Consider the following 15,041-nt stretch of genomic DNA (forward strand, 5'->3'; position numbering starts at 1 on the left):
TTTGGAACTAACTCCTGTATTTTCTAATTTACTGGTATGTACCTTTTCATTTTGTTCTCTAGATGTCACCAGTTCATAGAACTAGTTTTTATGTTAATCACTCGTTTAATCTAAATGAGTGTTGCCCAAAAATATAATAGTAACTATTTAATGCATTTTATGAAATCTTGCATTGTCAGCAATTCGCCCACTATGCTTTAGGCCCATTTCCTGAGAACTGGACAACCGGTAAAAACATATCAAAGGACAAATTGTCACTTCACATATCAGCAATGGATTGCGGTCTCTATCCAAACTTGAGTTCACTCACAGGCACAAAAATCTCTACAGGCTTCATATTTTAAAAGTATTTATAATTAATCCTAGAAACCAATTAAAATACACATTAACCATAATTCAATCACTCAACTATTTGATGATGTCGACTTGATAGTAGGCGATGACCATGGCCGGTACTGAAATCTACAAACTCTATACAATATCTTTTTACATACGTATTTGTATTATCATTAATAATAAGTGAAATAATAATACCAATTTTATTTCTAATAGCAGTTCTATTATTTCGAATAGCTATAAATTTTTCTGTAGATATTAATATGAACCTCACTGTTATTATGCTCGTAGTTATTCAAATAAAACGTGTCCTTACCGTATATCAATAACTGTCGTATGTGGATGTCCAAAAAAGAAGTTGCCTATTTGATTAAATCAAAATCACTATAAGTTAGCATATTTCTCTACCAGTTTTTCTATTATAACTATAAGGCTGATTAGCGCGCTAATAATTTAAGTATGTATATATCGTCATTTGCATAGACTGGAGTTGTGTATTTTTGGTAAGATTGCTTTTCTATGTCCATACAGAAAACGGCTTGTTGAGTAAAGTAAAGTGGTCGACCTCATGCTTTCCCCATAACGGCCGGCTTTATTTATTTTCTGTGAAAGCTAGTATATAATTTTAATTTAACAGAATACGAGCGATAGCTTTCTCTACATCACCAATCTTCTTCACACCCTAAAAGGGAAAGAAGAAGAAAAAAGTAAGACATGAAACAAAGCGAAATATTGTTCAGATTTTCAAAGAAAGATGGCATCTCCTTTTTATAAAAGCAGGAAAGCGTATATAATATAGTAGTTCTTTGAATTCATCTTTTTAGACCTTGAAACAAAAAAATAATAGCAGTGATGTAATTTATATAAATACATCAAACTACATTAGTTTTGATGTGCAGAAACATATAAATATTTGTTAAAATACACATTTAACATTAACAGAAAAGTATATACATGATGTTAAATTAACTCTCTGGATACTGTGATTGTTTTTTTTTTGTCAACTGGATATTGTGATTGTTATTTAACAAATATTATCAGTGTGACCTAAATAATTTTATATATACCAGTGGGATTACACTTCATTTTTTAATTTAAATTTGATAATTTCTTTTATACGGTCGGTTTACACATCTCATGTCGTAGTGTTTGGCACCGATTGCTATAAGTAAACCAATCTACAGAAAGTTTTGTTACCCATACACCATTTGAATTACATGAAAATGGGACCTAAAAAGCAAAGAAAAATAGTGAGAGGTTAAGGAATCTTTTCCTGCCTCACATCTTTTTTCACTGTGGGGTTAAAAATCCCTCCTTTTCATGCAAGACCAACTTTTAATTATCTATTTTTACCTCCTCACTTTCTCTTCTTTTGTTTACCCTTTTAAACACACCAACTCTCTCACATTCACAACACTCTTCTCTCTCAACTCCTTCATCTTCACGAAGCTAATGGACTTCCTTCCCCCAGTGAGTTTTTTTCTTTTCTTAAACAAAGCTTTTTTACATCCTTATATATAGACGCAAACCCTACGCTTTCAATTATTTTACGAAATGTTAATTCTCTTGTTTTCTTTGGTTTCGTTAGGTCAAACCAGAAAGTGTGGAGGAGATAGTGTTGATGGAATACGATGAAGAGGACAACCAACTCGAAGCTGAGTTTTGTCCCGTTGAGCATCCTATTGAACCGGAAGAAGAAGATCGTCCGGTTAAATGTCCCGTACCAATCTCATCTGCTCTCATCCACGTAAGTTTTGTCTTTTGAAAGCCCTTACTCTCGAAACTAAACCAAGTTTCTCAGTTGATAGTGAAAATTCATTTTTACTGTGAAGAATTCTACGGAGAAAACCAAACCGGGCTGGGTTAAACACAGAGCCAGCTGCGAAACTCCAGTTTATCCACCTCCACGTCATGTCCGCAACGTAAGAAAGAGACGCAACTCGTTTGTCGAAGGAGACAACAGTTTCTTCACGAGATCTATGTTCTCAACATCAACTCATCATGAGGAAGAAACCACATCTCGAAGATCCACTGCCACAACAATCTACCGAGTTTTTCAACAAGTTCACGAGTTCGAGCCTTAAAAAAAAAATCAACCCTTTGAGTTGTTTTATTTTTTCGCCAGCGATTGCTTTTTAGTTTTTGTTGTGTTTAACGTAGATCGTCGTTACGTAGTACCAAGTTCTCGGTATAAGTGTTATATTATTGTTCGGTGTTAACCGGCCCGGTTAGGTACGGTTCGCGCAGATATAAAAATTTCTATTTTCGTGTATGTAAATGCGGGGCCGAATGTAGAATTTGGGCTTTCCGGGCAACATTTTCAATCAGTATTATACTAATGGCCCATGCTTTATGAAGTCCTCCAATATGGGTTTAATGCGCCATACTTTAGTTTCTGTCAGAAAATATATGCTGGTAATTTGAAAAATTCTCTGTTAGTAAGACCAAGAAGAGAGAAGGTGGTGGTGTTATTTGATAAAAGTGTATACATAGAAGTAATAAGAGTCGTTTAAAAAAGTAAATAAGAATAAAAACACAGGACTTGTTTTCAGGAACTTGATCAAATCGGTTTGTGATAATAAAACTGCTCATCTTAGTGCAACCAGTATCTATACGAATCGGTAAATCACAAAACGGTGTAAATTGTTACAATAAAGTATAATTTGTCATGTATATGTCTACAGATAAAAGAGAAAATTTTATATTCTCGATAGTGTACACAAAAGTAAAAAAAAAAAGTTATTCTTGTGTATGTATTAGTGACAATGAGTTTTGCATACAATTATTTTATACAGTATTTCGTGTTTTTGCAAACTCACTATTTTGTTGACATTTTACAATATAGGTAATATTTATTAAGAAAATAAAGAGAAAATTAACAACTCAATTCATTTGCAATTCAACAGATTTGAGATACCCAAAAAATTAAAAAAAGCAATAATTCACTGATTCAGTATGAAAAGCACTACTAAGACCACACAAATAAATAATAAAAAAATTCACATCTCAAAACAAATACGTATATTTTATATACACAAATACGTACACACACACCCACGCACTTTCACACGGCAAAAATAGTATTTTCTCACTGAAAGATTAAAAAGAGTTACAGATACAGTTTTATTTTATTTATACTCGTTGTCTCTCCATATCTCCTAAACAAGTCAAGTCACCTTCCTGTATTCACAAGTCTGCATCTTCATCCACCACTGACTTCTTCTTAACGATAACATCATTATTAAAGATTACTTCACAAATCCTTAACCACATATATCCAACTTCTAAACATCAATCTCTGCATTAACAATAGTTTTTAAAAAAATCACTTCAATAAAAGCATGTTAAAAGCTAAACAAGTTTTGATCTGTTCTACTTACCAGTGCGAAAGGAGAGTCAAAGTCAGCCTTGGAGAGGTGAGTCTGGCTCAGAGCTATAAATCGATGTGTAAGTAGTAGAAGCAGTATCTTCCTTCTGTATGGCCACATAGTTTAATGGAGTGGAAGTGAGTCTCCTAACTTCTTTGAAATACCCGTTTTGGCGATGGTGACCAGAGTAAGATCTTGGTGTCAGAAGAAGGTCAGGAGTTGTTGTCCCTACCGAGCTTCTGCGAGGCGTGGGAGGCATTGAACCGTTCCCATTGCTAATGCTGTAACCATTGGGCTTTCTGAAGCTGCTGCTTCTTCTTGGACTCGGTTTTGATCCGTAAATGGATTCCCTTTGGGTTAGTAAGAGATCCTGCCTCTTCTTTTGGTCCTGCCACAAGGATATATAAAACTTATTTACACTGACAAGCAAATTAGAAAATTCTCAGAGTGTTTTTATAATGACAAACCCGGTATCTTTTCTTTTCCTCTTCTTGTTGTTTCCTTGTCAGTTTGTAGTCTTCTAGTATGTTAACCAACCGAACCTATAGAATGTAATCACAAGAATCAGAGAAAAGACTTTAGCTGTGTAAATGTTCTTTAGAAGAGTGGTAACTTACACCATCATAGAGAAATGACTTCTGCGTTTCCTCTTCCCAAGCTAGCGTTTTCTTGATAAGATTGTCAACCATTGCTGCAGAAAAACAACATACAGAGGAATGAGATAAGGTTCTTTAGTTAATATTATTCATTCCACAAAATGCGAATGGTGGAAAATACCTGGGATCTTATTGATTGTAACCCTTGCTCGTTCTGCACGCTTGAGGTTTACATGTCCACCTCTTCCAGCGCTATACCTGTTCTCATCCTGAAACCAAAGAAAGAATCTTTAAACACACATACGTCAATAAATCTATTTTTCTTTTTGTGCGTTTAAAGCTTCTCATACCAGATTATATTCTTCCAACCAGTTTTCCTCTTCACATGCGGAGAGCCAACGGTCTATTCTGTCCATGATGTCTTTACGGCTCTGTGCTTCGTCTTTAATCTTGTTTATTTGCATTTCGATATTTGCAAGAAGCTCCGAAGGGTCCACTAAACCTGAAAGAAACATGGCTTAGAACAAAAGGAACTGACAAGAGGGTTCAAAACCAAAAGCTCAATCACTTTTTTTTTTACCAGAATCTATTAGTGCACTTGATTTCTCAGCTGAAGTGCTTGTATCAGGTTGAATGTGAGTTAATCTGCAAAGATCCTCTAACTCAGACCTTCGTTTCATCACAAGTTCCTTCATTTTGCTAGCTTTTAGTTTACTCAAACTCTCCACTTCCGCAGACACCTATTGTAAAAGTAAAAACACATAGACCCAGATCAAGAATGTGATTAAATACATGAATGTGGAATAATAGAACAACTTCTACAAAACCTGTTCAACTGTCTCGGTGGAAAGGATGCCTGGCTCAGTGATACTAGATTCAGATGATCTCACAACATAAGTAACTCTGCCAAATTTAGTTCTCTCTTCTTGTGGTGTGTCCATTAGATTCCATAGCTCGAAAAGCGAAGCCACTACATCCTTCAGCTGCACGCACATTTGGAAGTAGGAAACCAATTTATGAAGAATAATAATAATAGTGTAAACAAGTATATTAAAGCAGAAGCCATACCTTTTGAAACCGAGCTCTTCTTTCGGTTTTTAGCTTCTGAATCATGTTGTCTAGTCCTTCAAGTGTGTTATCACTAATGTTTGTAGACTGCTCGTGGTCTGTCCTATGCAAGCTCGGATGAACCTCACAAACCGTCTGACTAAAGTCAACTCCTAGAACACCGCAAAGCGTGTGCACCTCGTTGACATAGCCCAAGACTTTGTTGAGGCGATCAGACTGCATGAAGTCAGGGTTTGTAAGAAACTTTGTTGTTCATTAGGTGTTATGAATATGTGATAAAAGCTGTTCACCTTTTCCTTTTGAAGTGTGCGGAGATGTGTTTGATACTCGTTGAGTTTCCTGAGAGTCAAGTCTTGTTCCTCGAGAGTCAAGGAACTGATCATGCCCTTGTTGAGATGTTCACTGTATCCTGAAATCTCTCCACTGATCTTCTCGATTTGGGCCTTTATGTCAGAAAACTGCTTCATCCTCTCCTCTTTCTGAATCCTCAACTCCTCAACTAGAGGGGTCACAGCTGCAAGCTTTTCTTTCAATGATTTTGAGCTTTTATCCACTTTTATCTGAGTATCAAAACACAAAGTTCAATTGGAATGAGCTTAATATAGTTGGAAGGACAATCAAAACTTATCATGAAGATAGGTGGTACCGGTGAGTTGATGTTTAAGACTCCAAGAGCAGCCATTAGAGAAGCAACTTCAGCTTCCATAGCTGCAACAGACTGATGAAGCCGTGCCTTAGAATTTGCAGCTTCGTCAACTTTTCTTTGATAGATTTGAAGACATTCTTTCTCCAATTCCATCAGCATCTTGTCTTTCTCTGCCTCACTCTCACCAATTTCAACCCATATTTGCTGTTTCAATACATCCAAAAAACTATTTTTTTTAACTAATGAAATTAGCCTCTAAAGAAGACAACTAACATAATTGTTTTTACTACAAACCTTGTCTGAAATTGAAAACATCAACAGTTACATGTAGACCAAAAAAATAGTAAAGAAATTTCAAGAAATTGAGATAAAACCGGGATAGTGACTACAAATTAAAGAAACAAAGAGGCATGTTTAGTCAAAATTCACAGGAACCCTTTGACCTAAAGAAGAAAAAGATGATGAAAAAAAAAAAAAAGACTAGTTCAGTTAAAATTGTCTCTACTGAAAACTCATTATGACCAAAAGATTTATCCTTTACCCCCCTTTTGGAAGTAAAACAAACAGTGACATTATTTTCCATAAACCGTCATCATCAAGAAAATCCAAAATAAAAATAAAAAATTAACAGAAAGGATAAAGAGGAAGAAGAAGGAACCTGAAGCTCTCGGAGAAGATTATTACAAGTAGTGTTTGTTTGGAAAAAGAGGGCATTGGAACTTCCAACTTGCAGCATTTTTTCACCAGATTTTCAGGATCTTGAAGCAACCACAAAAGAGTTTTTTTTTATTTCACAAAAATGGGTGCTCAACTGAAGAAAGAAAAAACAGAACACAACTACTTTGCAGACACAAGAACCAGATCTGAAGCTTTCAAGATGAGAGAAACATTAAAAGCCACTCATTACTTTCCAGAAGAAAGAAAAACCAATTCACAGAAGCAAAGTAGAGAAAGAAAAATAACAATTTGCTGATTTAAGCTCAAAAAGGAGAATGAAGATAGAGAGAAAGAACAGGTAGCAAGTAACAGAGAAGATTTAAAACAAAAAAGAAGAAAACAATAATGACCTTCTTTTTAAATCGAATTTTACATTATTCGACATTATTCATTTATTTATTAATGTTATATTTATAATATACTATTCTCTTTCGCGGCAAAATACGTTAGATTGGCGTAAAGACCGACGACGGGTACGGTGCGGATGAGTGGCGCCAGACGATAAGCGCGTGACCAATTAATTGCGCGTGGAAGATATGCTCCAATTAAAATCGAAGAGTGAGAGTCACGCGAGTTACGTGAAGAGTGAGTTAGAATTTATGTCGTGTAGTGGTGATAGAAGAAGAGTCACTGACATAAGTAGCTGTGTTTTGACGGTGAAGTCTATTCTTTACGATAACATTTTGTTTTATGTTTAAAATATACGATTCTTTACTGAATATGTTTTCTATAATAGTATGATATTTTTACGAATCTGGGGTAGCTAATTCCTTTGGCAAAGTAGGTAGACAAGTTATAATATAATGTACAATTTAATATTCCTTGCATAAAAGCAGCGTTTAAAAATTTGTTTAGACAATATTGGATAGGGTCTACCACTAACTAATTAAGTCAGAGATTTGTTGTCAGTACTATACTGTTATTTAGTTAGGTACCTAATCAATATTCTAAAAAGTTTGAGATATAATGTTTCTAATGTTGCACATTGTATTCGAAATCAAATAGTACATACATACTCTAGATAACTTTTGCTAATTGATCGTAGTAATTATATTTGGGTATCATAAATAGTGTCCGGATAAAAAACGGTTCCGACGGGATGAGGTAGCTCGCTTGGTAAGGATCCTGGGGGCCAATCGTCATGCTCACGGGTTCGACGTCAGGCGGAGGCGAACTGCCCATTCTGTCACCAAATGCGGTACTGGGTGTTAAGGCTGAAGTGGACTGCTACCTAATCAGGCCCAGGGGAATGACCTACGTAAGTGGGGAATCTCTGGATTAACAAAAAAAAAAAAATTGTTTCTATCTAGGATACTTTGCATAAACCTTATAATGGCCAAACAATTATAATCAATGTTAAAGAAAAACAACCAAACAATTATCATGCGAAAAATTACTAATTTACTCGCTTTTAAAGAACTAACTAGGTTAAGATCTATGACTTGCATGAAATGAACATTATATATAAATTATGTTAGATATTATACGTTTTTACATAATAAATATATATTGAATAATTAAAAATTCAGTAACTATTACATATATAATTAAATTGGTGCGAACATATAAATTTTATGAATCCAAACAATTTTTTTTCTATTTGATACGATATATGATTAAATTTAAATGATATTAATGTCTACTAAATGATGCTTTTTACTCATATGTTTTTTTTATCATTTGTATATTTTATAGCAAAAACTTTAAATTACTGATAACAAAATTCTCATTGTGGATTAATAGTTTTAGTAATTTGTAATTTTTAAAAATTAAGTTGTCAATGTTTGTTCAAAGCTTTTATCAAAAGAAATTGTTCAAAGTAAATTTTGAAATTAAAATATTTATGTATTTTATATGGTATATAGTTTAATTTAAAATGATATATATATGTATCTTTTAATATTAATATTTAATTAAATTAGACTTTTACTTATATTATTTTATAATCATTTGTATCTTGTCATAACAAAAATTTTAAACCATAGATCACAAAATTTGAATGTGAGACTTGTAACAGTTTTCATAATTTATATTCGTTTTAAAAAATTTTAAAAATGTAAAATTTGAATGTGAGACTTGTAACAGTTTTCATAATGTGGTTGTTTAATTTATTTTAATAGATTAAATTAAACAAATATGATAGAAGATACACTAATTTTTATCAAATTTTTATTATTCAAAATCACTAATTGACATATATCCTTTAGACACATTAGGAAATTCCGTAACTTTTATTTAATGAAATAGTAAAGAACATTAACCATGAATTTATGGTTAGTTTAAAATTTATTATATAACTAGATGAACCAACTTATTTCTTTAAAGATTCTAAAAACCTTCATAGTGATAACATGTAACTACAAAAAAAAAAATTCTCAATTAATATATAGGAGATATTGCACTATAGACGAAGAGGACAGGTGTCACTGTTTATGGTTACTATTGGATTAACTCTTGTTTAATTGAAGATGATAATGATATTATACGTACCCCATTGATAACAAGAAAGATGCTAATCAGGTCTAATCAAACGGGTGGTCACTCATTGCCGCTCTTCTCCTCCGCGAGTTTCATCAAAAAAGTCGAAGTCTCTTTTACGAATTCTAATCAGCAACTTGTGTTAGTTCCCTATCCCATTCCTACATTATTATTGCTCTCCATACCAACTAATCAAAATGCTTGGCGTTATATGTATGTATATATTATATTCATTTAGCAAATATAGGAGTAATATATGTAAAACTAAAAAAAACTCACGACGCATTCTTTCTATCATTAAGTATATTAGAGTAGTTAGCATCTACGTATCTTCAATAATACGTTTTGAATTAAACAGAACCACATTCATAATCCTTACTGGAACATTTGATTTTTTTCTTCTTTTCGTTTTATTTATCTCCCAATTTAATACCCCGCATGTGTGAGAAACTGAGTATGAAAAGTCAACGTCGTGCTGGATACAGTCGTGATACGATTATGAAGAAACTATTCACTTTAAAAAGTTTTTATCAAAGAAAGAAACGTAGCTATTTAGTTGTTTTTTTTTTTGCTTAAACCGTAGCTAATTAGTGTAATCACATGATTTATTATACATAGTAAATATATCATGAAACAGAAGCAGTAAACTATTAAAATTGATGATGAAACTTAACACTGTTAAGGGGTATTAAATCACTATAATATTGTGCTAAACCCCTTAGGATGCCACTACGATTAAGCATCTAATCATTCCTTCTAATCATATACTTATCTAGTCGTTGGATATGATAATCAATGTGGCACACCCAATTCACAACCCAACGATCCTAAATTATTGGTTGTTTGAAAATCAAAATAAACGCTAATTCAAAAATTCGAAAAGGTCAAATAGTTATTTTAATCTAAAGTTATATAACACAGCTCATTTTTGCGTCAGTGTCATATCACTGTGGAGTTAGAATTCTCTTGAGAAAGCTCACAAACAAAAAAATCTATACATGCCAAGTGAAATCTCTCTCTCCCTTTATTTTCACAGTTTTGTGTCTTTTCTTTTGTCATCATTAGTTATTTGTCCTTTATGTTGGTGAGATTTAACAGTTAGTGATACTACTAATTATTCGAGGATATTTGGAGAAGACAAAATCTAATGTGGTACAGTAAGGACAAATATGCAGAGTTAGAGTACCAATATCATTTAGGAGTTATAATAAATTAGCACATTTATGCAGGTGAAAATAAGTATTTTATATGGAATGAAGTGGATATGTAGTAACTCACATGCCTGGTATGTCGCATCGCAACCGTCATTGCCTTGTGAAGCATAGATCCACATGGTAGTATCAGTATGTATAACGATCGATCTATCCGTGTATTTATATCCTAATTAATATCATAAAACGTTACAAAATACAGGGGTGATAGAAACTTCTTTACCATATGTTCCTAGTTTTTTTTGCCAGGAACCCAATCAATCTAGTTATATTAGACTATTACTGTATCAAAATGTTGTTTTAATTAACAATTTAAATTGCCTTTTCATTTACAGTTTTTTTTCAGTTAAAGTTTTATTCCGACTAATCATTTCTTTTACAGTTCTACAAGTCCACGAAATGAAATGTCAGACGTTTGGACCAAAAACGTGAGTGGAATTTTGTAACGATGTATAAGAGAATTAAAAATTAAAGTAGGAAATTGCCTATATGATGCGTATATACTATATAACGTGTGTATATAGATAGGCCCTACATGTCCTTGTATCTTCATATATACACATATTTTGATTATATCTACAGTTGCTCAAAAATATGTTTTAACAAAAAGAAGTAGATAAGAAGGAACCAGAGATGCGTGTACCTGTAGGGTTTAAGGTGTTAGGAAGGGTGAGAGTAAAGGACATGGGAAAGTATGTATCCAACAAGCTCCACCACCTCCCTTTCTTCCTTATTTGTCACCATTTTAACTGCCAGAAACAAACAAAATGGTAAATCCAAGTAGGGTCCTGTAATATTAATGAAATGAAGAATTATATATCCCTTAATCATAATAATTAAGATCATCATTGCCTGCAAGTCTTAAATTTGTATTGTCTTATCTACTATAGTCAGCAAGAGACATAACAGAGTCAGATAACACAGAAGCAGAAGAAAACCATGTCTAGTGCCTACCCTCTCCTAACCTTAGAAACCTCATTCTACTTCTTTCTAGTTTCTACAATGGTCCCTACAAATAAGATAGGCCTAACATTTTAAACTTTATAGTAAAGGCTCAGGCCACATGGATCTATCTACATGTACATGTGTATATAAAAAAATGAGTAGGTGAAAGATTAAGACATAAATCATCTCTTCAAGAATTTAGTAGTATGTTGAAAGTTATCATGTTTGTTACCATGAAAACTGAAAAAGGGTAATATAGAGAAAGAAAATTTCCAGACAATGTGGTGTAGACTCCATAAATGAAGAAAAATAAATTTTGGAGAGGGACCCTATGAAATAAATTAAAAATAGACTTTTCTTATTTCTTCTTTGTGTGTGTGTGTGTGTGTGTGTGAGTGTATTACAGCTATAACTCCATGAGAATGAGGTTTGTTTTTTCAATGGGAAAAAGGAAATGCTGACCATTGAACTAGTGACTTCTACTATTACTGTATCTATATCAATAGTCTATACGGTCCAGTACAATATTTGGGAGGCCCAGACCAGAGATACGTTAGGTTGAGCAAAAAAAAGTTGAAGGGCCACAAAGATTTGACTGGTCAGTAAACCGTATATGGCCGGTGGTCAGAGCTCAGTAAGTCAACCTTGATGGCTCATAATCATAATTATTACAGGTATTAAGTTGAGGAACATCATACAATGTCCGGGTCTAAAGGGAAAGATGAAGAAGACTTGAAGTGGGAACAACAATGTATTCTTCTTTTGCGTGATGCTGAAATGCAGAGTAGTCAAAAAGGTGAACATTTGGCCCTTAGCGATCCTATATGGTATAACTTATTTCTAACGTGTTCAATACCCTATGACTTGATAAATATAAATCTATCATCGATAAATGCTTTTGATGGAAATAGCAGCAAGAAGAACGCTTTACCCCATGGGAGAATAGGGAACTCGCACTGCTGTTTAGGCACGGTTATTATGTAAGAAGAGACCTGTCGTCAAGAGAAGAACACAGTTTCGTTTCATTATTGATATATATGATTTCACCAATTAAGGAATAAATAGAGCAATTAACTAACTAAAATGGACGCGGCCAAAGATGTGGAAGAATGGTAGAGAACGGACGTCTCCTCCTTCTCGTAAAGAAGATCCATCATATCCATACATGCTTCGAAGTTCAAAAGTTCTCCAACCTTTGCAACTTCCCTATTAGTAGACAATATGGTTTAGGAGTTAGATACTAAGAACAAGTAACAAGCAAGCTTAAAGAAGTTAGATACTAGATAAGGATGAAAACAACTTACTTGAAATGGATAAAAAGGTCATCAAGCAGGGTATAAGCCATATTTAAAGTGCCAATCTCGAATTTCATCACCTGCTTCTCATGTTAAATTATGAAGGCAGACAATAAGTTGGGATGAGCTTCTATAGCGTAAACAACATCCCCAAGCGTACAATGGTTACCTTCAGAAAAACTAGTTCCTGCCAAAGAACCTCATAACTCAATGAAAAGAAAAAAAGCTAAATCATCTAACACATTCAGTCACAATTTCAAGCTTTTTCAAAACTATCTTACTGCTTCCATGAAATCCCGAACCGTGAAGAGCTGCTCTGTGATCATCTTATCACCCAAGGATTTCAGACTTTGAACCGATAAACCTCGGGAACAGTGCATCTGTAGCAGGCAACAATTCAGCTCTAGCCACATTCAACAGAAGAGAACCACACACACTGACACACAAACACTAGCAGAAGTAAAGAAGGTAGACACACTTTGCACGAGATCCATATGGAGACTAACACAAACAGCTGCAGATTGCTTTCAGTCAACGGTTGCAATAGCCAGTGTTCTGCTTTCTTCTTCTTCTGTAAGAACCTGCTTTACCAAGGGATATCCATAGAAGAAGAGAATAACAAACTCTGTTATACTACAACGCGACTTAAAGCTCAAAATGCAGAAGAGGATATCTCACAATCAAAGCCGGTCATGATCATAACGAGACAAATTATTCACCTCAGTTCCCAAAATTTAAATGGTTCATATGTATAGATCGTTCAACCCCCAAATTGACTAAGAGAAATATCAAGACCGAGTCATGCTTGCAACTACGATTAAATGATCACTAATCCAAATCTAAAGTATCTGAATCGCAACTAAACCATTCATAATCAAATGGAACGAGCAAGTAGACCGTTTTCGTGACTAGACCCTAAACATCAATCGAAATCAACAAAAACTCAAATCGAGAAACATCTGAGGAAGAAAAATCGCAATACCTGACAACAGACGGACGAAACCGATCGAAGAAGAGCGATAGTGCTGAGTATTTAACGATCGGAGGAAGTTCGAGATGCTTTCGTCGCGCAATATCAAAATCAATAGAGACGGAAGAGTAAACATAATATGAATTGATCGAGAAGAAGATTAACTTACAGTAGTACACTGAATCGTGAACTCGACCAACCTCCGTCGCAGATGAGCGATCTCTGTAGACATCTCCCCCCTTCTGATTTTAGAGCTCTCGGATGAAACTTTTGAACGTCTTTAATGGCGCCGAAACTCTGAAGTCCTGAAAACTTTTAGTTTTAGTATCATGATTTCGACACGAACCTTAGATGTGGGCCTTGGCCCATTAAGGGACCCAATGGATGGTTTTCCTTTCAGTGATCGCGAGTTTTATTGGTGAGAGACTCTTTATTCATTCAATATTGTATTTATTGGTGATATTGAAATTGCACTCCTGAAATCAAACATGGAAAGTACAAGCAATTTAAACTAAACACATAATATTATAGTTATAATAATATAATTATCCAGCGTTAAAAAAAACACATGCAACTAAAAGAAAATTGGATGCATATAGCTGACTGCCATAAAATTGATGGTTAATTATTAGATAAAAAGAAGAACGGATTTTCATTAAAAAATATGAGAGAGAATTTGAAATCAAACTAAACAGAACTTATGGTTTATTTTAACACATGTAAAAAATACATTTTTTAAAATAGTCATTTTAAAAGATTTCTTTTAATGTAAACTTTTTTTTTTAAGTTTATAAATCTGTTTTTTGGTAAAATTCATTAAATTTTTATTTCATCGGTTATATTTAATTTGAAGCAATATGGTATTTAGAATTCATTTTCTCTTAATCAATTTCTTAAAAAAAATTAAATCATAATTTTAAAAATAATTTTAACCTAATTAATATGCATATCATAATTATATATCATCCATTAATTTATATATTATTTTTTATTTACATATCACTAATTTGCGCATCACTTCGCGGTCCCATCTAATTTTTACTTAGATGTATACTAATATGTATAGGTAGAGGATCTACAAATTATTGAAATTTTGGATGTTTTCATCAGACTCTCACATGACTTTTGGATTATTATATTTTTGTATTGATGTCTAGCTGGATTTTATTAAGATAAAAAGAAAAAAAATATCAATAATTGAATATCATGAAAACATTGGTGTGGTATGGGTCGACGCAAGTTTCCGCTTGGCTCGTATGGCAATTCATATGGTGGAGATGCAAACATCGATATCTTACTATCTTGATTTTCTAGAACTATTTAAATCCCATGATGACCAAAAAATTATTCTCATATATAATTCCACTCTTCAAATACCAAAATATCTCATGTATCCGTCGAAAGTGTAATG

At 33.5% G+C, this 15,041-nt stretch overlaps 3 protein-coding genes across 4 annotated transcripts; 1 reads left to right on the forward strand and 2 right to left on the reverse strand.

Moving 5' to 3' along the window:
- Positions 1 to 1,568: 1,568 nt before the first annotated feature.
- On the forward strand, positions 1,569 to 2,696 carry LOC106431554. Its single transcript, XM_013872346.3, has 3 exons — positions 1,569 to 1,806; positions 1,925 to 2,083; positions 2,169 to 2,696. Exons 1-3 carry the CDS (start codon positions 1,657 to 1,659, stop codon positions 2,418 to 2,420), a joined length of 561 nt encoding a protein of 186 aa, XP_013727800.2. The 5' UTR covers positions 1,569 to 1,656; the 3' UTR covers positions 2,421 to 2,696.
- Positions 2,697 to 3,319: 623 nt separating this feature from the next.
- LOC106431565 (65-kDa microtubule-associated protein 6) lies at positions 3,320 to 7,159 on the reverse strand. 2 transcript variants are annotated; one of them, XM_013872358.3, is made up of 12 exons: positions 6,673 to 7,159; positions 6,015 to 6,218; positions 5,659 to 5,928; positions 5,369 to 5,584; positions 5,128 to 5,283; positions 4,881 to 5,040; positions 4,651 to 4,802; positions 4,482 to 4,569; positions 4,322 to 4,395; positions 4,172 to 4,246; positions 3,717 to 4,092; positions 3,320 to 3,634 (listed from the first exon to the last, which is right to left on the reverse strand). In XM_013872358.3, the coding sequence occupies exons 1-11, from the start codon at positions 6,748 to 6,750 to the stop codon at positions 3,739 to 3,741; spliced, it is 1,827 nt and encodes a 608-aa protein (XP_013727812.2). In that variant the 5' UTR covers positions 6,751 to 7,159; the 3' UTR covers positions 3,320 to 3,634; positions 3,717 to 3,738. The 2 variants fall into 2 exon arrangements, with proteins under 2 accessions (XP_013727812.2, XP_013727813.2); XM_013872359.3 differs by having other exon boundaries at positions 3,320 to 3,639; positions 6,673 to 7,083.
- Positions 7,160 to 10,336: 3,177 nt separating this feature from the next.
- On the reverse strand, positions 10,337 to 14,332 carry LOC106431556 (cyclin-J18). The gene is made up of 10 exons (XM_048781296.1): positions 13,800 to 14,332; positions 13,643 to 13,719; positions 13,139 to 13,241; positions 12,942 to 13,040; positions 12,830 to 12,847; positions 12,670 to 12,740; positions 12,445 to 12,571; positions 12,297 to 12,357; positions 11,064 to 11,169; positions 10,337 to 10,589 (listed from the first exon to the last, which is right to left on the reverse strand). Exons 1-9 carry the CDS (start codon positions 13,860 to 13,862, stop codon positions 11,081 to 11,083), a joined length of 708 nt encoding a protein of 235 aa, XP_048637253.1. The 5' UTR covers positions 13,863 to 14,332; the 3' UTR covers positions 10,337 to 10,589; positions 11,064 to 11,080.
- Between the last annotated feature and the right edge of the window lie 709 nt (positions 14,333 to 15,041).

The sequence above is a fragment of the Brassica napus genome, chromosome A6 (assembly GCF_020379485.1).
Source record: "Brassica napus cultivar Da-Ae chromosome A6, Da-Ae, whole genome shotgun sequence".
In the NCBI taxonomy this organism is placed as follows: domain Eukaryota; kingdom Viridiplantae; phylum Streptophyta; class Magnoliopsida; order Brassicales; family Brassicaceae; genus Brassica; species Brassica napus.

Excerpts from the sequence above, each read along its gene's own strand:
- LOC106431556 (XM_048781296.1), bottom strand. The coding sequence starts at position 13,862 with ATGTCTACAGAGATCGCTCATCTGCGACGGAGGTTGGTCGAGTTCACG. Across the intron at positions 13,041-13,138 it reads CCATATGGATCTCGTGCAAA|ATGCACTGTTCCCGAGGTTT; the intron begins GTGTGTCTACCT and ends TGCCTGCTACAG. Across the intron at positions 11,170-12,296 it reads GTTCCCTATTCTCCCATGGG|TTAAAATGGTGACAAATAAG; the intron begins GTAAAGCGTTCT and ends TGTTTCTGGCAG.
- LOC106431554 (XM_013872346.3), top strand. The coding sequence starts at position 1,657 with ATGCAAGACCAACTTTTAATTATCTATTTTTACCTCCTCACTTTCTCT. Across the intron at positions 1,807-1,924 it reads TAATGGACTTCCTTCCCCCA|GTCAAACCAGAAAGTGTGGA; the intron begins GTGAGTTTTTTT and ends TGGTTTCGTTAG. Across the intron at positions 2,084-2,168 it reads TCTCATCTGCTCTCATCCAC|AATTCTACGGAGAAAACCAA; the intron begins GTAAGTTTTGTC and ends TTTACTGTGAAG.
- LOC106431565 (XM_013872358.3), bottom strand. The coding sequence starts at position 6,750 with ATGCTGCAAGTTGGAAGTTCCAATGCCCTCTTTTTCCAAACAAACACT. Across the intron at positions 6,219-6,672 it reads ATCTTCTCCGAGAGCTTCAG|CAAATATGGGTTGAAATTGG; the intron begins GTTCCTTCTTCT and ends GTATTGAAACAG. Across the intron at positions 5,585-5,658 it reads GCACACTTCAAAAGGAAAAG|TCTGATCGCCTCAACAAAGT; the intron begins GTGAACAGCTTT and ends GACTTCATGCAG.